At 34.7% G+C, this 26,635-nt stretch overlaps 3 protein-coding genes across 6 annotated transcripts; all 3 read right to left on the reverse strand.

The window, feature by feature from the left end:
• Window positions 1-391: 391 nt before the first annotated feature.
• Window positions 392-15,794, reverse strand: LOC115724534 (protein SOSEKI 1). 4 transcript variants are annotated; one of them, XM_030653832.2, is made up of 8 exons: window positions 15,543-15,794; window positions 15,300-15,391; window positions 3,665-3,802; window positions 3,444-3,513; window positions 3,177-3,289; window positions 2,138-2,921; window positions 1,763-1,888; window positions 392-874 (listed from the first exon to the last, which is right to left on the reverse strand). In XM_030653832.2, the coding sequence occupies exons 3-8, from the start codon at window positions 3,798-3,800 to the stop codon at window positions 676-678; spliced, it is 1,428 nt and encodes a 475-aa protein (XP_030509692.1). In that variant the 5' UTR covers window positions 3,801-3,802; window positions 15,300-15,391; window positions 15,543-15,794; the 3' UTR covers window positions 392-675. The 4 variants fall into 4 exon arrangements, with proteins under 4 accessions (XP_030509692.1, XP_030509693.1, XP_030509696.1 ...); XM_030653833.2 differs by lacking the exons at window positions 15,300-15,391; window positions 15,543-15,794 and adding an exon at window positions 4,180-4,271; XM_030653836.2 differs by lacking the exons at window positions 15,300-15,391; window positions 15,543-15,794 and adding an exon at window positions 3,911-3,988.
• Window positions 12,408-14,486, reverse strand: LOC133039239 (uncharacterized). Its single transcript, XM_061118085.1, has 4 exons — window positions 13,822-14,486; window positions 13,363-13,483; window positions 12,866-13,237; window positions 12,408-12,725 (listed from the first exon to the last, which is right to left on the reverse strand). Exons 1-4 carry the CDS (start codon window positions 14,484-14,486, stop codon window positions 12,408-12,410), a joined length of 1,476 nt encoding a protein of 491 aa, XP_060974068.1.
• A 4,068-nt stretch (window positions 15,795-19,862) lies between the features above and the next one.
• LOC133039240 (uncharacterized) lies at window positions 19,863-21,589 on the reverse strand. Its single transcript, XM_061118086.1, has 3 exons — window positions 20,296-21,589; window positions 20,099-20,193; window positions 19,863-19,991 (listed from the first exon to the last, which is right to left on the reverse strand). The coding sequence occupies exons 1-3, from the start codon at window positions 21,587-21,589 to the stop codon at window positions 19,863-19,865; spliced, it is 1,518 nt and encodes a 505-aa protein (XP_060974069.1).
• Between the last annotated feature and the right edge of the window lie 5,046 nt (window positions 21,590-26,635).

Genomic DNA, 26,635 nt, shown 5'->3' on the forward strand with positions numbered 1-26,635 from the left:
TTCTAAATATGTTCTGACATCATGAAAAAAATAGTGAATGAATTATGTATTTTATTCATAGAATAAGTATATATCTATATACAATAGAAAACTAACTAAATTAGAGTGACTAAATAAGAAATTAACTAAATACAATTAATATAGCTAATATATTATAACGAAGGGCAAGGTGCCAACCAAACATCATAAGATCGAGTTGGTATATGTATTTCAAATATATTGGATCCAACATATTTTATTTAATAAATTATATTAAAAATCGTTAACTAACACATGGTACAATGTTGAGCTAAGGTACCAAATAGTAAGGCTCTATAATACACTATAATTATTGTATTTATGTTATCTACATACTTGGGTAAGTCATTTTCACTCACTGTATTGTTTTCGATGGTTTTAAATATTCGTTTATCTTATTAAGGACAATTCATGAATATTATTTCTTTGTTTTTACACAACATAGCTATATCACTAATTCACTTGCAACAATTTTGGAAAGAAAGATAAGAACAAGAATCACAAGAACAAGAAAATAATTCTAAAAAGGGTAAAAAAAGCAAAGATAATTAAGCGGTGTGGTAACTACATGTATGAGTCCTATTATGTATATGTGATTAGATAAGAACGGGTGTTTTTTTAAATAGGCATATGTAATAATATGTTTATACAGTGAGTTCATGATGAACTAGTTAAGAAATGGGCAAGAGCTGATTCTTTGTAGGATGAAGTGGCAGAAGATCCCTGGTGTGAATAAAGTACTGTACTCTTGTTAACAGAAGTATTAGCATTGCTCTTATTACCCAAAGTTTTCATGCCTCTGCAAGACTTCATATGCGAGTGCAGTTTCTCTGGTTTGAATGCTTTCCCACATTGCCTGTAACAACATAACACATTTCAAAATTTTGTCAGGATAAAATTCTTTGCATTTTAATATTGTGTTTTATTTAGTTAAGCTAGACTATTTGTTCATGTCCATTTTAAAGGAGTAATTTATTAGCTTCTTAATTATTTATAATAATGATGAGCATTGACTTTGACATGGCCAAACTCATAGTAATTCATGGATAAGCATGATTCATTTCAGAAAGCAAAAAAAAAATAAAAAGTCCACCTCTTAAAAAATTATAACAACACAATTCATCCTAGCAAGTAGCCAAGCTCTATATTATATATTATTTGTTATATAATGAATATCAAATAATATTATTCTTAGTTTTAAAAATGTTTTTTTATTGCTGTTGATCTTTTGACTTTTGTTTGATGTTATAGTGTCACGTACCGTCGGCAGTTGGGAAAGCTTGTTCTCAACTGATGTTATATAACGTTGTTTTAATTAAATATTTAAGCAGATTTATTACTTTTTGGACTTAATGGTTAGGATTTTTCTAGACCAGTGTCCTCATTGAACTAATATGTATTCATTTCATAGAGAAAAAGGTGTATGTAGTCTTTATTTATATAAATGTATATATTTTTTAATTTGGTCAAAAATTAAGATTATAATTTTTTTTGTTTGTTTGTAAGGACTATATAATTAATCTTCAGTTCTCTTAATCATTTTTGTAGTTATTTAATTATAACACATTTTTCATATAACCATTATAGACAGATAAATCATTCCCCCTAATCAAATCATTAATTTTTTTTCCATTAAAAAAAAACATTAATTTCTCTAATATAAATTTGTATTATATCGAAAAGAAAAAACAAAAGCAAACAAAAATAAAATGAAGAAAGTTAATTAATGTTTACAATGACTTACGAGCAATTGGGCTCTCTGGCTGCCCTGTAAGCTGATGGAATTGTTCTTTGTTTAGAGAATTCGCTCTGCTGCTGATCCTTCTTTGATGAGCTTGCAGTAGTACTACTCCTCTCATCACAGCTTCTTCTGTAATACAAATAACCGCACCAGCTTTAATTTAACAAAATTAATTAGCAACATTCCATACACATGTATTACATGGTTAAATAAATATGAATCTACTCTTTCGTATACGGACAAATTTAATTAATCTTCATTTATATTATATATATATATATATGTTTAATCATAAAGTTGTTGAGCAGAATCAGTACTACTTGTGTTAATTAAGATATGATAGAATGAAAATTGAGATAATTTTTAAATTTCGTGTACCTAGCATTGTAATTTTGAGGCTGTTGTACTTCAAACTCCTGGTACTTCCAACAAGTATGGAAAGACCTTCGCCCACCCGTGAAAACGTACTGATCGTCCTTCTCATTGTTATTATTGTTATTTGGTTTTGTATTACCTTTAACGGATCCAGTACTCTTTTGGAAGCCGCCACTGCATCCACCGTGGTGTTTTACTGTAACTAAAACGGTGTCGTTTGTATCCACAGCGCGGCAAGTAATGAAGCTCTTAAGTACGTTTGAAGCTCCACCAGAAAAGCTCTTTCTCTTTGCAGATAAAGGTACTGATTTAGAAGATGATGATGGTGATGAGAAAGATGAAGAGCCGGCGGCCCTCATACTATCATCCAGTTCGTTGTTGTTCTTCGATCTCTTGACCTTGTTGTTGTTAAATAAAGGAGTAGAAATTTCAAGTTTCTTGGTGGTGGTGGAGTGCTGTTCTTGATTGTGATCTTGTTTTATATTACAAATACTCAACTGGTAGTTGTCGTTCTCCTGCTTCACTGAATCTAATTCATCAGTCAAAGAAGATTTTTCTGAACAAAAACTAGACAGTGATGAATCCTCGTTAATTTCGGAGAAAGTTTTTGTTGTTGTTGCTGTTGGTTGTGGAGAAATTTTTGGAGAGCATGAATTTTTACAAGAGCTAATTTGTTTATGAGCTGCTTTCACATCATCTTCAACCCTCATAATTGTAGTCTTTACAGCTTTATTTTCGGTACAATAATGATATGAACTGGCGTTGATAATATCTGTTTTCTCACCATCTACAAATTAAATGAAATAATTAAGTATAGCAGATCAAAAAATATATATATACGTAATTAAGGGACTAGTATATTTCTAAAATTTTTATTTTGGAAATGGCACGCATTATTAGTAGTCAACTCAAGTAAGTGATTTTTTTTTTTTTTTTTTTTTTTTTTTTTTTTTTTTATCGTTTTTCGATAGATTAATCACACAAGTAACTGATTTTAAATACACGGTAAGTTTGCATTTAATTGATTTTAAATAATAATTACCAACGGGGGTGGAGATAATTTCGGATCCTTTTAGGACGTATTCATTGTCGGAAAGAGGGGTAATGAGATCTTCATCTACCAAGTCTTGCCAAACATAACCACTTTTGTACCTCCTGCGTTAACGAGTAAATACCAAATATATAACGAAATTTTAACGACCAATACAAAATTAATTTGATTATGCATGATATAATAATTCTTTGAATTAACTTAGTCTCTCTATTATTTGAAAACAAAAAAGTCTTGGTAATTATCATTATAAGTTACCTTTTATAAGACCAAGCATAAGCTTCTGCCATGTCCTTTCCTCGTAAGTCCCCAAGCCATCTCTTAACATCTTCCGTCCAAATGACAATAACAATAATATAGATATAAGTCAAATTTGTATTTTGTATATAAAATGATAAATATTAATTAGTCCATAAACCAAAAATTACAAATTAATTAAAATGAGCTGTGTTAATTAATGTGGGAGATCACTGAATTACCTCGAAGATAAACGCCGGTACGTGTGAGATGGTGAACTCGAATGAGATGAGGATGTTCTGAGCGACCAAGATGAGTGAGAAAGTAGATGATGTGGAGCCTTCTTATTTCCCCACATTTTCCTAGTTGTCCCTCCATAGCTAACATCAAAATATAATTACGAAAATTATTAATTCTTCTAATATTCAAAACTTCACGAACAACAATATATAAATATATTTATTTATTAGGAGCACATGAATGTATACTATATAAACTTTAGAAGTCCTCGAGAGATCTTTGTCTCACTGCCGGCCAGCGCTATATACGAAAAGCTTATACAAGAGTACATACCAACACAATATATATAGTATACAATTTATATGCATAAAGCTATTCTAACTTAAATAAATTTATATAATAAAAATAATGTGTTACATACAATTTGACAAATAAAGGAATAGAAAAATGCAGGCATGCAGATTATACATATAAAATATTAATTAACAAGCTAGTGTTTGGCAAATGGGAAATTTACTTTCTCGCAGAAAGGAAAAGGGTACCACGGTTTGTTTATTATCGTAGTATTCGAGATTCTATTCTACCCCGGCCCCGCCAAGTGTTACTTCTTCTATAATGGACTGTTTTATACCTTTTTCTGTTCTCATGTGGAGCTGATAAGCTTTGAAAGAAGAGTTCGTTAACTGATTGGTATTTAAAGCAGAAAAATTAGGAGGATTTTTGTGACCAGATTTCCAAAAAAGTAGCCGATGTAGATAAAAGCTTAAACCCACTCACTCACCCAGCTTAGTTTTCTCATTCCGACATTGAACAAATTTTGTATGTTGAACCAGCCAGCTTTTAGTTATTTATTTTAATTATGTATATTTTATTTTTATATAACTGCCTAATATATATTTTTTTAATTGATTGCCACATATATATTTTGTTAAAGGTTACAATTATTAACAAAAACAAATTAGTTCACACACAAATATGACACATTTTTTTAATTGGTAAGATAAATCTTAAATAAAAATGATTAATTGAAATTATTTTACAATGTGTATCAGAGTAGTGTTTGAATTTTTTGAGCACATATTATTACTCATATTCTAAACACTCATATACAAGTTGAATAAAATTTTATTAATATGCTTTTATTAGTTTCCTAAAAGTTCAAACTCACACAACCAACAATAAAAGTGATTTTAGAGTTTAGAAGCTCAAAAACCATAACTTGAATAAAATTTTTGATCGGATATATTATTTTTCTGCTTAATTAATTACTCAAAAGTCCAAACAAAAGTTTATGGTGCGTTTGGAAAATGTATAATTATTATGGCAGTATATTTTAAAATATAAAGTATGTTTGGATATAAAAAGATAATTATTTATAAATTTTTAATCTCTTATTTAGTAAAATAATTAGTAATTAAACATAAAAATAATAATTTGCAATTACACTCAATTTTTATAGGGGTATAAGAATTGAGAGTATACTTAAGTCAAATTATACAATTATAGTGTAATTATATGGTTAGACAAACACGCAAAATTGTATAATTACCTTAATTTACATCATTATGATTCCTCTTAATTTTTCAAATGTGCTCTTAAAGTCTTAAGGTTCTTATAGATTAAGAATAGTCTCATATCGATAATATGAAAAAATAATATCCCTCATTGTCAATAAATTTTAAAATAAAATATCATCCACTTAATCCTAAATTCTAAATTCTAACAGTATTATACATTCATCCTTCAAAAAAAAAAAAAAAAAAAAACAGTATTATACATTCAAAATATTATATATTTAATATATTGTATATTCATGCAAAGACAGATACAAAACGACTCTACTTAACTAATATATATGTATGTCAATTTTATTCCCATTTTCAATGTATTTTGAAACATAATCATTTAAGAGTACTTGTGATGACTTGGTAACCATTTAAAGATATAAATAATGTACTTCGATGTTGGTGAACAATAGTGTGTAATCTAACAAATCAATATAACTATTACGTGTACTGGAAAGGAGGTTAGAGGGATATATCACCACATTAGAAAATTAATTGTTTTTTGGAGATGGTTTGGTCACCAATTCATCATCAAAGATGGATTAGTTTATCTGTTTCTCTCTCACATTTATGCTCTTATTTATGTATAATAATAATGTATAAATTAATATCCACATGCAAACCAAGGCATCATAGTTTACGGGTCATTTCAATAATAAATTTGAGGCCTGGTTAACTAATATATATGGTCACATACAACATTTACATTTAATGATTATAAAACACTAGAGATATATAGTTTTTTTTCTCAACAACAGTACATATACGGCAAATGTCCATATAAATTAAAAGATTCGAAAAATTTAAGTTCCACACATAGATAAGATAAAAACAAAAATGTAAAGTCCAATTTTAAAATACATTAAGCACGAAAAGGAAGGTTTAACACCTTAATTATTATGTATTTTATTACATACGAAGTTAAACGATGAAATAGAACGATTTGAGGGGCCAAATTTAATATTACATATATATATTTGGATACAATTAGATATATTACGCTTTCTTTTTTAAAAGATTAAATATATTACTCTTAAATTATGAGTCTTTTGTAATATTCTTAAAATTGTCTTTTGCAGTGCGGCTACATCCATCAGCAAACTAATTCAAGCACAGTCCTCTCCAATATAGAAAATACTAAAAAGAAAAATATCATGTGAAAGAAAAATAAAATAAAACCATATAATATCAATTAATGGAAAAATCCCTCAATATTAAGTATTAAATAAATATTTAGTATTTGGATATAAAAATAAGCTATTATTAATTAGATATGGTGTATATTCTAAGGTTAGATATCCTCCCCTTATATATATAAACTTTTACTATGTGTCATTTATTACATTCAATATTTAAAATATCCACTTTACTAATATGGTATCAGACTCTCTCCTCTAGAAGACCAAGATCCCCTTTTCACGCACCAGATTTGGATTTCACGGATCATGCCAATCCTCATGGCACGAACTCACCGATTCCCTATTGCTAGCTCTGATCTTCCCTTAGCTTTTCCCTCTGTCGTTGCTTCCATCGTCGGCAAGGTCATTGCCGATTCAACCACTGTTCCCGTGGTGTCCTCAGTTGATGCTCCGATCGTTCAAGAAACGATTCCACCACCTGCTAATGCTCCGATCGAGCTCCCTGTTGCGGCTCCAAATCTCTAGCACACTATCCTGTCTCCACCTCAGGATATCGGTTCCTCTTCAGCTATTCCACCTCTAATCGGAGCTACTTCCATGGCTGCTCCGACCATGCCTTCAAGATCCATTCCCCCCGTGACTCTTGGTAATGTTTCTCTCCCTAACCTTGGTTCACACAGTGCTGATCCCATTTCTTTCCAGCCTCCTTCTTACGATCATCCAACCAATGAAGACAATCCATACTTCGTTGGCTCCGGTGACCTTCTGAGGTTGATTCTTGTGACACCACCTTTTTTCGACCATAACTTTTAGCAATGGCATTGGGACTTTCATCTAGCTCTCAGAGCTAAGAACAAAATCGAATTCATTGATGGAATCCTTCCTCAACCCGATCCTACTAGTCATCTCTTCTATTCTTGGACTCGCTGCAACCAAATAATAATGTCTTGGATTATTCATTGTGTTTCTTTAGATATTAAGAGCAGTATAATGTTTCTTGATATTGCTCATTAGATGTGGACTGAGCTTACTAGCAGTTTTAGTCAAGAAAATGGATCTCGTCTTTTTGAACTTTAAGAATCTCTTACAGATTTACACCAAGGAGATGAATCTATCACTACGTATTTTACCAAGCTTTAGGCTATATGGGATGAGATCAATGAGCTCTGACCTCATCTCCCTTGCACTTGTCAAGCTTCTGCTAATAACGCCAAATTTTAGAATCAAGAAAAGGTTCTTTGGTTCCTTACTGGCCTCAACGAATCATACTAGGCAGCTTGGGATCAAGTGTTAACCACCGAACCCTTCCCATCCCTATTGAAGGTGTTCTCTACTATTATTCAGCATGAGCGATAAAAGAAACTTTGTCTTCTCCCGAACCTCATTGCTACCACTTCATCTCAGCCCTCAAATCCTCCTCGCAATAAGAAAATACGACCTTTTTGTACTCACTGCCAGAAGCCATGACACTTAAAGTAAAAATGCTATGTTCTCCATGGCTTTCCTCCCGGTTATTTTGACAAGCACAAATCTAATTCTACATAGCGCTCCACTTCGGATCGGGGTTCCCAAGTTAAAGGACTGGCCGCTAATCAACTTACTCAATACATTCAACATGCTTAACAGGCCCAATCAACGGTTGATGTCAACACTCCATTGGCATCTAATCTCACTGGTAAATTTGTATCTTTCTCTAATAATCTCCGGATAGTTAATAGTGGGGCAACCCACCATGTTTATTTTGATAAAACATGTTTTACTTCTTTTGATACTATCCATAGTGCTTCGCATATTAATTTACCTACAGGTATAAAAATCCCTGTTACTAAATCTAGTATTGTTCACATTAATGCTAACTTTTGTTTAACTAATGTGCTTTTTGTACCTGATTTTCAGTTTCACCTCTTGTCAGTTAATTCTATTGTTAAAGATCCAAAATATTTTGTATTATTCTCACATTCTAGTTGTTCTATTTAGGACACGAGTTGGAATCTATAGATTGGGATTGCTAATCGCGTTGGATAACTTTTCTTTCTTCAACAAGAAAATATTGCTACTTGTAATTCTGTTCAAACTAGTATATCTTGTAATGATGTACACAAATGGCATTTATGCCTTGGATATCCCTTGTTACGGAAAACTAAATCCTTGAATAAAATTCTTTGTTTTAATGATTTTAACTCATCTTTGTTTTCTTGTCATGTATGTCATTTAGTTAAGCAAAAAAGACTACCCTTTAATTCGGCTAATAACATGGCTCCTACTGCTTTTGACTTAATTTATTTGGATATTTAGGGTCCTTTTCACAAAACCAGCGTAGAAGGTTATCGATATTTTCTTACTATTGTTGATGATCCCACTAGATTTACCTGGGTTTATATGCTTAAAAATAAATCTGATGTCAACACTATCATACCTCAGTTTTATGCTTATATACTAAATCAATTTTCTATTCCTATTAAAAGCATACGATGTGACAATGCCAAAGAACTAAACTTGTCTTCTTTTTTTCAACTAGAGGTATTCTTCCTTATCACTCATGTGTAGAAAGACCACAACAAAATTCTATTGTTGAATGAAAGTATCAACATATACTGAATGTCGCTCGTTCTCTTGCTTTTCAGTCACATTTATCTCTTGAGTATTGGAATTACTTTATAAATACTGTTGTATACTTGATGAATTGCACACCATATGTTTTACTTAACTTTAGGTCTTCTTTTGAGTTGTTGTATAACAGGTTACCCTCTTATGATCATCTCGGTACCTTTGGTTTCCTTGCCTATGCTTCCACCTTGGATAGCTCAAGGCACAAAATTTTCTTGAGATCTCGGGCTTGTGCACTCATTGGATACCCGGTTGGTATGAAAGCTTATACTCTACTTGACCTTGAAACTCATCAAATATTCACTCAAGAGATGTCATTTTTTATGAACATATTTTTCCTCTTAAAAATACATGTTCTAATGACAATATTTAAATGTTTAATTTTTTAATTTCTTTAAAAATATTATCTATTTATTTGATATTTGATATTTTAATAATTTTGGAGTTTTTATATACTCATATTTTTATTTATTACATGTGAGAAGAATTCATTTGCAAAATAAAAAATACATATAAATTCATATTTTAGAAGAAAAATAATAATAACTAACCACATAAGTTTTTTTTTAGATAATATAAGTTTGGGTGATTCTAGAAAGTACCCCTTAAAAGGAGTGCACTGATACATTCTTATCTATTTTGGCATTCAAAAAAAAAAAATACTCTAATTTCTTTTCATATTCGTTTAAGTTATAGTTATTTAAGATATTTTACAAAACTTTAGAAAATTCAGAATAACTTACAAATATAGAAAGTAGTATTCAAACAATCTATTTCACACGCGTAAAAATAGTCACGCGTGCAACACACTTCTTAAACCCTATTTTTAGGATGTTAAATTTTTCTAAATTTCTTAAAATTTTGCAGAATCTCTTAAATATCTATAACGTACATGACCATGAGAAAAAACTTGACTAAAAAATTATTTTAGATGCTAAAATAAATAGGAGTGCATCAATATACATATATTTAAAGGGAGTGCATTGTAAAATTTTCTTATAAATTTTTATACATTTATAAGTATAATGAATTAATTTTATAATATAATTGTCGTTATAATTAGAATATTAACAAATAAATAGTACCTTAAAATTTATAATTTATTAAACAAGTAGCATAACTTTTTTCCACAACTCAACTGATGATTTGAGAATAAATTTGTATTGGTTTAGATTTGTATGGGATGGATATTATGTAGTGTAGTATGATGATGTTGATAAGTTGATAAGTTAGATGATTGGTGGGACAAGGAAGAGTTATGTGTTTAATTTTTATGTGTGTAGTAAGAGAGGAGACAAGATACGTAGTAAGTTAGTAGTAAAAGACTTGATTTGGCTTACTCAAGCTTGGTTACAATTTGGAAGCTTTATGGGGTATTTATAGTTGTTTTCCCCTACATTTAATAGACTTTTCTAATTACATTCTTCTACAATCTTCTTGATTTGTTACTTCTAGTTTTCTAAATATTCTAGGCTTTTCTAGTTTATTTATTTTGCTAGGGGTCTAAAGATTTCACTAGAATATTCTAAGATACAAATATTCTAGAAATGTGTAGAACATCTTAACACTCCTCCTTGGTACACATTTCGATAACTCCAATCATGTCTCGTAGTAGCTCGAACTTGCCTCTTGGTAGTGCCTTTGTGAATATGTCTGCTACCTGCTCTTCGGTCTTACAGTGCTTGATCTCGATATCTTTGTTGGCTTCTGCTTCCCTAATGAAATGGTACTTGATGCTTATATGTTTAGTTCTATTGTGAAATACCGGATTTTTCGCCATTGCTATAGCTGATTTGCTGTCGTAATAGATGTTTGTAGCTTCTTCTTGTAATTCTCCCATGTCTTCAAATATTCTTTTGAGCCATATAGCTTGGCTTGTAGTCATTGCTGCTGCAATGTACTCTGCTTCTGCTGATGATTGCGCAACAGTTGCTTGCTTCTTTGATACTTATGAAAATATTCCTGATCCAAGTTTGAAGGCATATCCTAACATGCTCTTCATGTCGTCCATGGATCCTGCCCAGTCACTATCTGTGTAGCCCACAAGTTTTGAGTCACTTGTAACTCCGTACCATATTCCGTAGAATTTTGTTCCTTGCAAGTATCTGAGGATTCGCTTGGCTGCTCCGTAGTGAACTTGACTTGGATCATGCATGAATCTTGATGGGAGACTAACTGCGTACATTATGTCTGGTCTTGTAGCAGTTAGATATAGTAGGCTGCCAATTAGACTTCGAAATTTGGATTCATCAGCTTTCGGTGAGCCATCATCCTTCTTGAGAGTTTTGGTATTGTATAATGGAGTTGATACAGTCTTGCATCCCTCCATTTTGAATTTCTTCAATAGTGTCTCTGTATATTTCTTTTGTGAGATGAAGATCCCGTCTTCTTTTTGAGTTATTTCGATCCCGAGAAAGTAGTGCATTAATCCCAGGTCAATCATCTCAAAATTTTTCATCATTTCTTCTTTAAACTTCTTTATCATCTTCTCATTATTGCCTGTGTAGATGAGATCATCAACGTAAAAAGAGACAATTAGTGTATCATTCGTACCTTGATTTTTGATGTAAAGAGTTGGCTAACTCTTGCTCCTCCTGAATCCTTGCTCGGTAAAGTAGCTGTCGACTCTGCTATACCAGGCTCGCGGAGCTTGCTTTAGGCCATATAAAGCCTTTTTCAATTTGAGAAATTTATCTTCCTGTCCTTGTACCACATACCCTTAAGGTTGCTCCACATAAATTTCTTCTTTAAGATAACCAATTTAGGAATGCCGACTTCACATCGAGTTGAAAAATCTTCCATTTCTTCTGTGCGGTAGAGCTATTAAAGCCCTAATAATGTCAAGGCGTGCAACTGGAGCAAATGTTTCGTTGTAGTCGACTCCGTATTGTTGTGAGTATCCTTTCACAAATAATCTTGCTTTGTGCTTTTGGATAGAGCCATCTGCGTTGAGCTTTGTCTTGTAGACCCACTTGACTGCTATAGTATCTTTGTCTTGTGGACGATCTACAAGCTCCCAAGTCTCATTCTTCACAATCATCTTTATCTCTTCATTCATAGCTTTTCTCCATACTTCTTGTTTCTGAGCTGCTTCAAAGCTTTCTGGCTCCATAAGTACTAAGTTTCATGTCTCGTAGATTTCTGATAGTGGTCTTGTTCGCCTTACTGGTGAGTCTGGCGGAGATTTTATCACTTGTGCAGGTTCTTGTGTTGTTGGTTGAGTGAGAACTTCATTTTGATTAGTTTCTTGTCTTGGCGGTAGAGGAATATTGACTGTCTTTCTTTCAACTTCTTGTGTCTCCTAGTTGTATGCAGCATCTTCGTTAAATTTTACGTCTCAACTAATTATTAGCTTGTTTGTTACTAAGCTATAGACTCGATAACCTTTTGATTGAATACTATAGCCTAAGAAGATTCCTTTCTCAGTCTTCTCATCAAGCTTTCCTCTTTTTTTCTTTTGGAATATGACTATAGCATATGCAACCGAAGACTTTAAGATGCTTTGCTGATGGCTTACGTCCGCTCCAAGCTTCGATCAGTGTCTTATTCTTCACGGCTTTGGTTGGATATCGGTTGAGCAAGTAGACTGCAGTGCTTACTGCTTCTACCAAAAATCGTTTTGGGAGACCTTTATCTAGCAGCATGGCTCTTGCTGCCTCCATAACAGTCCTGTTTTTCCTTTCAGATACGCTGTTTTGTTCTGGTGCGTATCCAACAGTGAGTTGGTGCTCCATGCCTTCATCTTCACAGAACTTGTTGAATTCATTAGAAGTGTATTCTTTGCCTGTATATCTTCTAATTGTCTTGATGTAGTGACCGCTTTGTTTTCGACACGAGATTTAATTTTTTTGAAAATATCGAAGACTTGCGACTTTTGTTGCATAAAATAAACCCATGTCACTCTAGTAAAGTCATCAATGAAGAGAATGAAGTACCTATTTTGGTCATTTGATGGAGTGCGCGTTTCCCCGCAGACGTTAGTATGGACTAGCTCCAGTGGCTTTTTGGCTCTCCAAGTTTTGCCGGATGGGAAAGGTTGTCGATGTTGTTTCCCGAGCATGCATCCTTCGCAGACTGTGCTGATCTCCTTAATTGCTAGGAGGTCTCTCATCATATTCTTCTGCTTGAGGATCTTTAGCCCATAGAAGTTAAAGTGACCGAACCTTCTATGCCATAGCCATGATTCATCTGTTTGTGCTTGCATTGCCACACTACTTGCATATCTCCATTGTATAGGAAAGCATCCGTTTTCTTTCATTTTTACCTTAACAATTTGAAAGGATTTATCTTGCTTATCATATATTGTGCAAGAATTTCCTTCAAAATGCAAAAGTACCCTTTTTCAATCATTTGACCTACGCTAAGTAGGTTTTGATCAATGTTGGGTACCAAGAGTACATCATTGATGTATCTCTTGCCCTTTTTAGTGTCAATGGCAATGGTGCCTCTGCTGACTGCTTCCATGAAGTCACCATTATCGATTTTAACTTTAGTCTTGGATCTATCAAGACTACAAAAGATGCTTTCGTTTTTCATCATGTGGTTACTGCAACAACTATCAAGATACCAAGTATCTTTTTCTTCTTTTGATGCAACTTGGCAGACATAGAAGAGAGTACTTTCATCATTTTTCTCTTCGAAAAAATTAGCTTGATGGGATTTCTTTAAACGACAAGTTTTTCAGTGTGGCCAAATTTTTTACCATTTTGGCACTGTGGTTTTCATTTAAACCAGCAGTCTTTCTCCAAGTGACTTTTTCTTTTACAAATGCCACATGGAGGATACTTGTCGTTATTTTCTTTTTGTTTTTCTTGTGTCTTTTTTCCATCAGCTTTTGGTTTTTGAGACCGCGAATTGATTTTAGACTGAAAGGCATTTTCAGCTTCACTTTCCTTATGCCTTTCTCGTCTACTTTCACATGCTTCAAGAGAGCCCATTAGTTCAGTTGGTGATAGAGTTTCTAAATCTTTAGTTTCCTTTATCACAGAAACTATTGAATCATATTTTTCTGTACAAGAAATTAGTATCTTTTGTACTATATTCTTGTCAGAAATTATTTCTCCATAGGCTACCATTTGATTTACTATTTCTTTAATTCTAGAATAGTAATCTTTTGCAGTCTCATTATCTTTCATTTTAAGATTCTCAAAATCTCTTCTAAGCTTTTGTAGTCTAACTGCATGTACCTTGACTGTTCCTTGGAACTCCTCCTGCAGCGTGTCCCATGCTTCTTTTGTCGTTGCTGCACTCATAATTCGTGGAAAAAGATTGTCCACCATAGCTTGTTGCAAGCAGTATAATGCATGAGAATCCTTTTGTTGATTATCCCCGAGTGCCTTCTTTTTATCCTCCGAAAGAGATGTAATATCTTCCGGAATAGTGATTCCTTCTTCAATAATTTTCCATAGATTTTGTGATCGAAAACGGGTCCTCATTTTGATGGACCAAAAATCATAGTTTTCTCCATCGAAAATTAGAAGAGGTAGTGAAGAGCGATTGTACTCCGAACTCATATTCATGAGTGGAAAAGATTACGCCCAGTGATATATGATCGAACGGAGCTCTGATACCACGGATGATTTGAGAATAAATTTGTATTGGTTTAGATTTGTATGGGATGGATATTAGGTAGTGTAGTATGATGATGTTGATAAGTTGATAAGTTGGATGATTGGTGGGACAACGAAGAGTTATGTGTTTAATTTTTATGTGTGTAGTAAGAGAGCAGACAAGGTACGTAGTAAGTTAGTAGTAAAAGACTTGATTTGGCTTACTCAAGCTTGGTTACAATTTGGAAGTTTGATGGGGTATTTATAGTTGTTTACCCCTACATTTAATTTCATCTAGATTATTCTAGTTCTACATGATTTACAATTTTTCTAGACTTTTCTAATTACATTCTTCTACAATCTTCTGGATTGGTTACTTCTAGTTTTCTAAATATTCTAGGCTTTTCTGGTTTATTTATTTTGCTAGGTTTCTAAAAATTTCACTAAAATATTCTAAGATACAAATATTTTAGAAATGTGTAGCACATTTTAACATCAACTACAACTATTTTTCTTCACAACAAAAAAAAATAATACTAATCAAACGTAAACCAACACTGGCCAAATGAAGAAAAATAAAACTAACATCAAGACCCCACAAAGAATTAATATTCCGACGGTATCACCATAAAAGTTGGACGCTTTTATTAATAATAGTAAGTGCAAAGACACAAGCTGGTTTTAGCGAAACCCATTACATGGAGATGCATTAATTCAGTACCTTTTGAATTAATTAAAGTAAGAAAAAAGTAAAAACGAATATATATAATTAATTACCTTATTAGAAATTTGAAAATGATCAGAATCATGGAGTAGTGGAGAAACGATATATAGACAGAAAATTCCTCACGAAGTGAGATTACATGGGTCTGCCAAAACAAATACATAGTATTTATAGACAAATTTATATACACACCCAGACTCAAATATTTTTATACAAATTTATCTATTCTTAGTTCTTTTCGAAAGAAGGAAATGACGTCGGTTTAAGACAATGAAAAGGAGATGGTAAGAAAGTACCAGTGTGGAGAAAGACGTGTTCGGTGGGATGAATAACTTCATACACCAGAAATCGTGCCGTTTCAGTCGATCAAATTGGAACCACTACTAAATTGGACCCTTCCAAACGACTACTGTTGCCATATTATATGAACAATTAAATCGACCTCTCACTTAAAACTTATTATATAATAGAAAGGAAGAGAACAAATAATAGAAGAATAATGTGGAAAATAATGAATAGTATTTTGTCGTTCTACACATAACATTATAAGTATGTATAACCAATTGGTATATAAATTTAGAGGATAGATGCGTGTAGATAGATGTGGATATATAAATGGGCCTTAAATATACGTAAACTAACTTTTCTTTTGTTGAATAAATTCACATAATATATTTTCATCATCAACCTTCAGCTACGTGCTAGACTAATTAATGTTAAATTAATTTGCATATGCTGGGATTAATTTTTACTTAGATTGTTTTTCTAAACTTTCCATTTACATACTATGCAGTACCATTTTTTAAAAGATCTGCCTGTACCTATGACAAAGTTTCAAACCATTCTCTGTCTTTAAATTGTATCTTTTTAGGCGTCATAGCTCTAATTCTAGTCTTTACATCTTGTTTAATTTTTTTTCTCTACTGTAGCTGCTGTATGCACTTTTTGTTTCAACCAAACTTCATTATGGCACCACTATACTCGATAAACATTTTCTTTACTTCGTTTTATTAGGTAGATGTACATTTATTGAAAAACTATCTAATAATCTTGCTAGGCACGGACCCACGATCTAAATCTACCGTTGGCAAATATATATTTTTTTTTACAAAAATAAAACATACAAAATATAAGATATTTAATTATTACTTCGTAATAATTTATATTGATATATAAAATTTGTCCAATACACAAGTAAAAGTTATCAGAATACATAATATTTTCACTTTTTATAGCTAAGAAAGATACTACAACTTCTCCCTTCGATTTCTCGGACTCTGAAATTGTTGCAAAATACTTTAATCATCAGCACCATAACCAATTTCTTTCTCAACTATGAGGAGTGAAACCTGAACTGGTTCTTACAAAGAGAAAAGAGATGAAGCTCTGTTTTATTAAAATGGAAAAGTCAAATTACAATTGGAAAAGTTACAACAAGAATATATACCCATCAAGAGGGGTAAAATGGTCAACATAACTAATCAAGAATTAGTTATGTTTAATCAGCCAAAATAACAAAATAACAACCCCTTAACAACTTTAACTAACCCTCTAATCCTAATAGCCCCCGTCAAGATGGAGTATAGATATTAGAAACACCCATCTTGGATACAATATGATTGAAATCTGACGGGAGTAAGGCTTTTGTGAAGATGTCAGCAACATTTTGTTGTGAAGAGACATGAAGTAACTTGAGAGAGCCTTGTTGGATTTTCTCCCAAATGAAATGACAATTGATCTCAACGTGTTTGGTGCGTTCATGATAAACTAGATTTTCACTAATGTGAATGGCTGTCGTGTTATCACAGAAGGGAGAGGCAGGGCGGTTGAGTGAGATTCCAAAGTCTTTGAGGAGGGCAATTATCCAAGTTACTTCAGAGGTTGCATTGGCCATGGCGCGATATTCGGCTTCAGCTGAAGACTGAGAGACGACTTGCTGTTTTTTTGATTTCCAAGAGACAAGAGCTTGGCCAAGGAAGACACAATATCCGGAAATGGATCGACGTGTGTCTTGGGAAGCTCCCCAATCCGCATCTGCAAAAAAAGACAATTGAACATTTGAAGGAGATAGGCTTGTTTCAGCAAAGGCTGAAAGGTGTGGACGTGTGTTGGAAGGAAAAAAAAGTCCTTGACCGGGGGTACGTTTGAGATATTGAAGCACACAATGAGTGGCTTGAAGATGTGGTACCATTGGAGATGTGAGAAATTGACTTAGGTGATTGACGGCATAAGAGATGTCCGGCCGTGTTATTGTTAGGTAGATTAATTTGCCAATGAGGCTCCTATAAGTGGTGTGATCGGCTAAGAGAGCTCCCTTGTCTTTGCTAAGTTTGAGATTCATGGGAGTGGAAGCAGGCTTTGCTCCTAGGTAACTCGTGTCAGTGAGAATTGTTGCAAGAGGAAAGGTCTTTGAGAAATTGAGATACCTTTGTTTGATCTTGCGATTTCTAGACCAAGAAAAAAACGAAGTGGTCCAATGTCCTTGAGAAAGAACTTTTTATCCAAGAAGGATTTAAATTGAGTGATGGCAACATTATTGTTGCTAGCAATGATTATGTCATCCACATAAATGAGGATGGCAAGTTGGAAGGTGGGAGTTCTTTTAATGAATAATGAGTTGTCAGATAAGGATTGGTGGAAACCTTTGGATTTTAAGGTGGTACTCAATTTTTCGTACCATTGTCTAGAGGCTTGTTTGAGGTCGTAATACTCCTGTTGAGTTTACAAAAGTTGTTGGGAGGGGCTTTATAGCCAGGTGGAATTTTCATGTAGACCTCTTCATGGAGGTCACAATGGATAAATGCGTTGTTGATGTCAACTTGATGGATATCCCAATTGTACATGGCAGCAAGGGCAAGGAATATTTTAAGTGTATTAAACTTAGCTACGGGAGCATAAGTTTGATCATAATCTATTCCTTGTTTTTGATTGAACCCTTTGGCGACAAGGCGAGCTTTAAAGCGAACGGCTTCCCCTTGTTGGTTATATTTGACTTTATAAACCCATTTACATCCAATGGCTTGGTGGCCAGGAGGTAATTTGGTAACAATCCAAGTATGATTTTTTTCTAAGGCCTCGGTTTCATCGTCCATGGCCTTTAGCCAATGTGTGAATTGTGAGGCCTCGGAATATGAACGAGGTTCAATATGTGAATAGGCTGCGAGGACAGTGACCCTGAATTGTGGACTTAGTTTAGTGTATGAGATGAACTTTTCGATAGGAAAAGTTGTAGAAGTGGTGTGACAAACGTAGTCCTTTAAGTGTGAGAGTTTGTGGATGGATCAGCCACTTTTGGATTGTTTTTGTGGGTCAGGAAGTGTTGTTGGAGTCAAATTATTGACATCAGTTGTGGGAGAAATATTGTTTGTTGCTGCTGGTTGGGATATACCAGCAAGTTCAGCAATTGAAGGTTGAGAATCAATGAGTTGGACTGTGATATCAGTTTGAATATCAGAGTTGCATTGTTTGGAGTTATTGTCAACCGTATGAGCTGTTGTCATGTTGGAAGGGTTGGTCGAAAGTGTATCAACAACAACAAGGTCTGGTGTGATTTTTGGAGCAGCTGAGATGATACTAGGTGCTTCGTTAGCTAGCTGAATTGTTGCTGGTTTAGAAATAATGCCAGGGACCCAATGGGGTGTGGATTTAATGTGTGTATTGATTGATGTTTGGGGAAATATACCAGTGGAATCTGGTATGTTTTTTGTGTTTACCCGAGAGAGATGTTGAGACATTGGGAGACACGGTTCTTGGAAAAAACTGTGGATGTGAGAATGAGAATTGTTTCATAAAAGAAAACATCTCGAGAGTGATATATTTGTTTTGTCTCAATATCAAGAAGGGTATATGCTTTCATCCCTTGGGGGTAGCCAATGAAGATTGAAGCACGGCTTCTTGGGGAAAATTTGTGCCTAGAAGATGGGAGAGTAGAGGCATAAGCTCAGCATCCGAAGCACCTCAAGTGGTCATATTGAGGAGGTTTGTTATGTAGTTTCTCATATGAGGAGCAACCTTGGAATAGAATGGAAGGAGTTCTATTCATTAAGTATGTTGCGGTATGAATGAGATATGACCAATAAGGAAGAGGTAAGTTGGATTGAAAGCAAAGGGCTCTAGCAATATTCAAAATGTGTTGATGTTTTCTTTCCACAACAGAGTTTTTGTTGTGGTCGTTCAACGCATGAATGATAATGAACAATGCCTTTGGTAGCATAGAAGGAATGCATATTGAGTTCTTTAGCATTGTTGGATCTAATAGCTTTTATGGATTTGGAATATTGTGTGCAAACCATGTTATAGAACATGGGAATGATAGATTGCACATCGGATTTGTTTTTAAGCATAAAAGTCCATGTAAAACGAGATTTGTCATCGACAATGGTAAGAAAATACTTATATCCTTCAATGCTTATGACATTGAAAGGTCCCCAAATATCCATATGAATAAGGTCAAATATATCATCAACAAAATTATGGTTTGATATGAATGGCAACCTTTTTTGTTTGGCAATATGACATATATGACAATGTTGGTTTTTTGACACATTTGAACCAGAAAAGAACTTTTTATTGAATGTATTGGAAATGTACATTGAGGGATGACCAAGGCGTTTGTGCTATTGGTCTCCATTATTAGAAGAAAGTAAAGAACAAGTAGAACTTGCAATAGGTATGAAATCTTGGAGAAGAACATAGACCTTTCCAAGTCTTTTAGCAGTCCCAATCACCACATTTGGGGAATGAGCCTGTAAAGTGCAAAATCATGGTGAAAATATACCATGTTAGTGGGCTGACTAAGAAGAAATGTTGGAATTGATAATAGATTGATGTGAAATGTTGAAACAAATAAAACATCATAAACAATAAGATGTGGATTTATTTGAACTGTACCAATTCCTTGAGCACATATTCGATTGGCATTAGGGAGGGTCACATGTGATGGAAAATCTTTGTTAGAAAAAGATAAAAAACAAGATTTTGTAAAGCACATATGGTGAGTTGCCCCACTATCAATTATCCAAGAGTGAGTATGAAAAAGAGATTTTTTACCAGCCATATTAGAAGCAGCAACAGCAGTAGTTGGGTCCTCATGGGTCTGACCTTGACTTAGTTGTTGGCTAAGAAGGGATATGAGTTGTTGGCATTGAGTGGTGAGGTCAATGGTGGTGTGACTGGTCTCGGTGGGGGGGGGGGGGGCAGTAAAACTATTGGCAACAGTCTTGCCTTTCTCAGATTTCTTTTTATCTCCATATCCCGGGGGAAAACCATGAAGGAAGTAACACTTGTCAACATAGTGCCCCGGTTTGCCACAATTTGTGCAAGAGGGTCTTGATTTCTTTGTCCGGTTGGGATTAGTAGATGATGATGGACGGGCTGAGGCAGCCATGGAGGACAAATCCGAGGATGAGGAACCAAGGGTTCTTTGTCTTTCTTCTTGAACAATCATGGCGAAAACCCGAGAAAGATTTGGAATTGGTTCATTGAGAAGGATTTGAGCCCGAACCGAAGAGTAAGACTCATTGAGACCCGTTAGAAATTGTAGAACTTGATTTTGATTATAATAGTCAAGAAATATTTTCATTGCACCACAAGAACAAGTGGTATTCGGTTGAAATTCCTTAAGCTCATCCCATATAGACTTGAGCTTTGTGAAATATGAGGTGACAGATTGATCACCTTGCTGCAAACGGGTGAGTTGCGTTTGCAGCTGAAAGATTCTAGGGCCATTTCCCTCATTGAATCTTTCTTGAAGATCATGCCACATATCGGTGGCAAGATCAAAGTACATGATGCTCTGTGCAATCTCAGGGGACACAGAGTTTATCAACCAACACATTACCATGTTATTACATCTATTCCAAGAATTGAGTAAGGGATTACCAGAGGCCAGCCGAGCAAGGGTTCCATCGATGAAAGCAGATTTGTTCTTGGCATTCAACGCCATTGTTATGCCTCTCTTCCAAGATTGGTAATTTGCACCGTTGAGCACAGTGGAGACGAGAACAAGCCCTGGGTGATTGGCTGTGCTGAGAAAGAAAGGGCTTGAGACATCTTCATGAGCCAATCGATCGAGAGAGGGTTTGCGATTAGAGGGAGCAGGTTGAGGAGCGGGTTGAACAGGGGAGAACACATCTGGTTCGACAGGATCTTCTTCCTGAGAAGGACGAGCTCTAGAAGTTGGAGGTCGACGAGGTGCCATGGAAGGGTTGACGACTGGTGCGGAAGTGGAATCGGGATTTGATTCTGATGTGGTCTTCTCTGCTGTGGGCGGCGGAATACCGTCTTGCGAGCGAGTGGAGGGCCTAGCCATTGAAACTTGAGCAAGATGTTCGTCTGATACCATATGAGGAGTGAAACCTGAACAGGTTCTTACAGAGAGAAAAGAGATGAAGCTCTATTTTATTAAAATGGAAAAGTCAAATTACAATTGGAAAAGTTACACCAAGAATATATATCCATCAAGAGGGGTAAAATGGTCCACATAACTAATCAAGAATTAGTTATGTTTAATCAGCCAAAATAACAAAATAACAACCTCTTAACAACTTTAACTAACCCTCTAATCCTAATATCAACATATACAACTAAACAATCATTCATTCACTGATTTCTTATTCAATTAGGCCAGTGATCTTTCACAATATTCATAGCAAAAATTACTCAATCATAGCAGTAGCAACTGGTAAGAGCGCAATGCCAATGCCATTAATTGAAAGGTTAACATGTAATGCTATTCACATTTATAGATAGATGACATGCAGATTTTTTAAGTCTCCAAATCAATTAATGGCTCATTCCGCAAACCTAAACTGATTAATTGGTTAGCCCACAAGCGTGTTGGATGTTATTTTACAAGGAACTTAGATCTACTCACAACTATGTTGATTTAACAACCTAAATATGAATTTCTAAAACGATGGAAAATTAAACACATAAAAGTATCAAAAATCTTACATTAGGTGCAGCGGAATATATGTCTCGTCCCACTCAGATCTCTAACCCTTGATTCCTTTCTGTAGCAGAGTATAATCAAGATCTGAGCCCGATAGTCCTTCTTGTTGTTTCTGAATTCTACACAGCCTTCCTCACTATGATTGAGGTATTACTTGATGTGTGTGGGCACTACTCTAACACTTATAGATTTCGAAACAGTGAAGGAATAGAGAGAGAGAGAGGGTGGCGGCCCAAAGAGAATTTTCTGAGAGAAAATTCTGTCAGAATAATGTTGTGAATGTGTTTTGAAAACTGAAGCCTTTGACTTCTATTTATAGAAGACCACCCAGGGCTATGATTGAATTAATTGACATTTAAAATTTAAAAAATCAAAGAGAAAAGGAAGCTTAAGTGGCCGGCCTAGGCATTGTGGAAACAAGGCTTGCCACTTTTCCAACTTTTCTTTTCCTACATTGATAGTTTCCTGTTTTGTCAAAAACTGCCAATTCCTTTGTTCAACCACATAAATGTCAAATCTAATTATTTAATAATTAAAAATAATTATCAAATAACATATTGTCATTTATTTTATTAATAATAAAACTAATTAAAATTTCCTAATTAATAAATATGCCCTTCAAAATTTCTATTTACTGTTTTGCCCTTAATAAGTGATAAATTCTCAAATAGACACAGTCTATCTTGAGAATTATAACTGATTAATTAAAATCAATTAAATGAGCCTTACAAGTAATATTATCTCAACTAGTGGGGGGACCATGGGTCTATATATCCGAGCTTCCAATAAGCAGATCTAGAATTTACTACTTAAATTCACTGACTTATTAATTCTTCGTTGAATCCACACATAGAACTCAGAATTGCACTCTCAGTATATAGAATGCTCTATATGTTCCACCATATAGACACATCATTAGTTATCCATTATTATAATCCTAATGTGATCAATGATCCTCTATATGGATGATTTACACTGTAAAGGGACTAAATTACCGTAACACCCAACAATGTATTTTATCCTTAAAACACTTAACCCTGTATAAATGATATTTCAACTAAGTGAAATGAGTACTCAATCATTTATCTCGTTTGGTTAAGCTCGAAGGAAATCACCCTTTGCTTACTATTCGCCAGATAGAAGCTATAGATTCCATATTTATGTTAGCGCTCCCATTCAATCGTACTACCGTGTTCCCAAAATGTATGTATTGCCCTGACCAAAAATTAGGCTTAACTAACAAATCAAAGAACACAAATAACACTCTCGAGATTGAGCCTAACCATATCAAGATTTCGATCATGTGATCTAGGATCAACTTAGTGATATTGAATTGAATAGATATTTACGGTAAGTTTCATAAATCTATTTCAAAGTTCAATATCGGTCCATTCCAATGCATACTCCATGCATCCAACCTGAGCTTTACTTTAACCTATGTTCTGGAAAGAACATAGCATTTCTCCAAATGCAAGTAAACTCTGTTGTAGATTGTCATATCAGTAAAACCCAGTGTTCTGATAAATCTAGGAATAATTTATTCACATAGTCATGTTTACTTTCCACTTTTTTGATAACACAATAAACATGATCAAGTATGTGAAAGGGGTTTGGATGAATTTATAAATCAAATAGACAAACAATTGATTAAGTGAACCAAAACATACACAAATGAATGAAAAATACTTCTGTTACTTTATTGATATTGAATAATCTGGATTACATTGAAATAGAGTTTTATTTAGGGCATAAAACCCAAAAAACTCCCACTTGCACTAATATAAAACAAATCAGTACATTTCAATTAATCCTAAATTCTGACGGTGCTTATCGAATGAAGTTACTGCCTAGACTTTGGTGAATGGATCAGCTAAGTTGTCCTGCGTGTCCACTTTCTCCACCAGTACATCCCCTCTTGCCACATATTCTCTGATAATATGATACTTTCTTTCTATATGCTTACTTCTCTTGTGGCTCTGAGGTTCCTTACTGTTGGCTATAGCTCCATTGTTATCACAAAGCAGGACTAGAGGCTTTTCCATTCAAGGAACTACACCAAGATTGGTGAAGAACTTCCTAAGCCAGACAACCTCTTTAGCTGCTTCAGCCGCAGCTATGTATTCTGCCTCCATGGTAGAATCCGAAATCGCAGTTTGTTTATCACTTCTCCAAACCACTGCTCCACCCCCAAGAGTAAACACCATCCCAGATGTAGATTTCTTGTCTTCAAGACATCCCTGGAAATCTAAGTCTGTATAGCCTAAGGGATTTAAAGCACCACCCTTGTAGACTAATACATAATCTCTTGTACTCTTTAAGTATTTCAAAATATACTTAACAGCATTCCAATGTACCCGTCCTGGATTTGACTGATACCTGCTCACGATTCCAACTGCATAGCAGATGTCAGGTCTAGTGCATAGCATAGCATACATTAGACTTCCAACTGTAGAAGCATAAGGAATTTTTGCCATGTCTTCTATCTCTTGAGGATCAGTAGGACACTGTCCTTAGATAGACGGATACCATGTCTAGAGGGCATATTTGCCCCATTGGTATTAGTCATGGAAAATCTCTCTAGAACTTTGTCAATGTAAGTTGTTTGAGAGAGAGCAAGAGATCTGTTCTTCCGGTTTCTGATAATCTGAATACCGAGAACATAGGCTGCCTCACCCAAGTCTTTCATGTCGAATTGAGTGTCAAGCCATTCCTTGATGTGAGTCATTTTCTTGACATTGTTTCCAATGATCAAAATGTCATCAACATAAAGGACAAGGAATACTACTACTTGGTTTTCCTTGAGTTGGTAAACACAAGGTTCATCTTCATTCTGATGAAAGCCGTAGGTTTTAATGATCTCATCAAACCTTTTATTCCACGAGCGAGAAGCTTGCTTAAGTCCATATATGGACCTATTTAATTTGCAAATTTTATTCTCCTGCCCAGGAAGAACATAACCTTCTGGTTGCTCCATATAGATGGTTTCTTCAAGAAGCCCATTAAGAAAGGCTGTCTTGACATCCATTTGCCAAATTTCATAATCTAAAGCGGCAGTAATGGAGAGAAGAATTCGGATGGATTTGAGCATGGCAACCGGACTAAAAGTTTCCTCATAGTCCACACCTTCTCTTTGGGTATAACCCTTGGCGACCAGTCTAGCTTTGAAAGTTTCGACTTCGCCTCCAGCACCTCTTTTCTTCTTGTAGACCCATTTACATCCAATTGGACGATAATCATCAGGTGGTTCTACATATTCCGAGAATTTGTTCTTTTTCATGGAATCCATTTCTGAATCCATGCCGGCTGACCATCGCTTCCGTTGCGGACTTGCCATTGCCTGTTTATAGGTTAATGGGTCGTCATCAATACCGTCACCAACGACCGTATTGATTTCACCATCCAAGCCATAACAAGATTGTTTTGTAGAAACCCTCCCACTACGACGAGGAGCGGTGACCTTCTGAACAGGAGCTTTGGTAGTAGTTTTCTCAGTTGCTACAACTGAGGGAGTGGGATGTTCCTCTTCTTGAGTAGAAGAGGATGGCACATTTGAAGGAACAGTATCTGTGAGCATTTTCTCTAATACAATTTCACTTTTCGGTTTGTTGTCTTTCATATAGTTATCTTCAAGGAAAGTAGCATTTGTAGAAACAAATACTTTGTTATCCTTTTGACTATAAAATAGTCCACCCCTAGTCTCTTTAGAATTTCCGACAAACATGAAAACTTCAGTTCGCGATTCCAGTTTGCCTTCTTTCTTTCTCAAGACGTGAGCAGGGCACCCCCAAATACTATAATGGCGTAAACTAGGTGTACGACCATTCCATAGTTCGACGGGTGTCTGAGGGACTACTTTAGATGGTACAACATTTAAAATGTCGTTTGCCATTGGAATAGCATATCCCCAGAAGGACGTAGACAGAGTTGAATAACTCAGCATAGACCTAACCATTTCCAAGAGAGTGCGATTTCTTCTTTCTGCAACTCCATTCAGCTGTGGAGTGCTTGGGGCAGTATATTGGGATTCAATTCCAAGTTCAGTTAAATGATCTTTGAGCTGCATATCCATATATTCTCCACCCCTATCAATTCGCAAGATCTTTAATGTTTTACCTAATTGGTTTTGAGCTAAAGCATGAAATTCCTGAAACTTTTCAAACGTTTCAGATTTCTTTTGCATTAGGTAAAGAAAACTGTATCTAGAGAAATCGTCAATGAAAGTGACGAAATACTCATAACCTCCTCTGGCTTTTACATTCAACGGTCCGCAAACATCTGAATGCACTAACCCTAGGGGTTGTTTGGCACGCTCTCCCTTTGCAGAGAAAGAACGTTTGGTCATTTTTCCTTCTAGGCAAGACTCACAAACTGGCAGTTCTCCTAAGATGACATTTTTCAATGGACCGTCTTTGGTTAGCCTATTGAGTCTATTAAAGC

The sequence above is a fragment of the Cannabis sativa genome, chromosome 6 (assembly GCF_029168945.1).
Source record: "Cannabis sativa cultivar Pink pepper isolate KNU-18-1 chromosome 6, ASM2916894v1, whole genome shotgun sequence".
NCBI classification, from domain to species: domain Eukaryota; kingdom Viridiplantae; phylum Streptophyta; class Magnoliopsida; order Rosales; family Cannabaceae; genus Cannabis; species Cannabis sativa.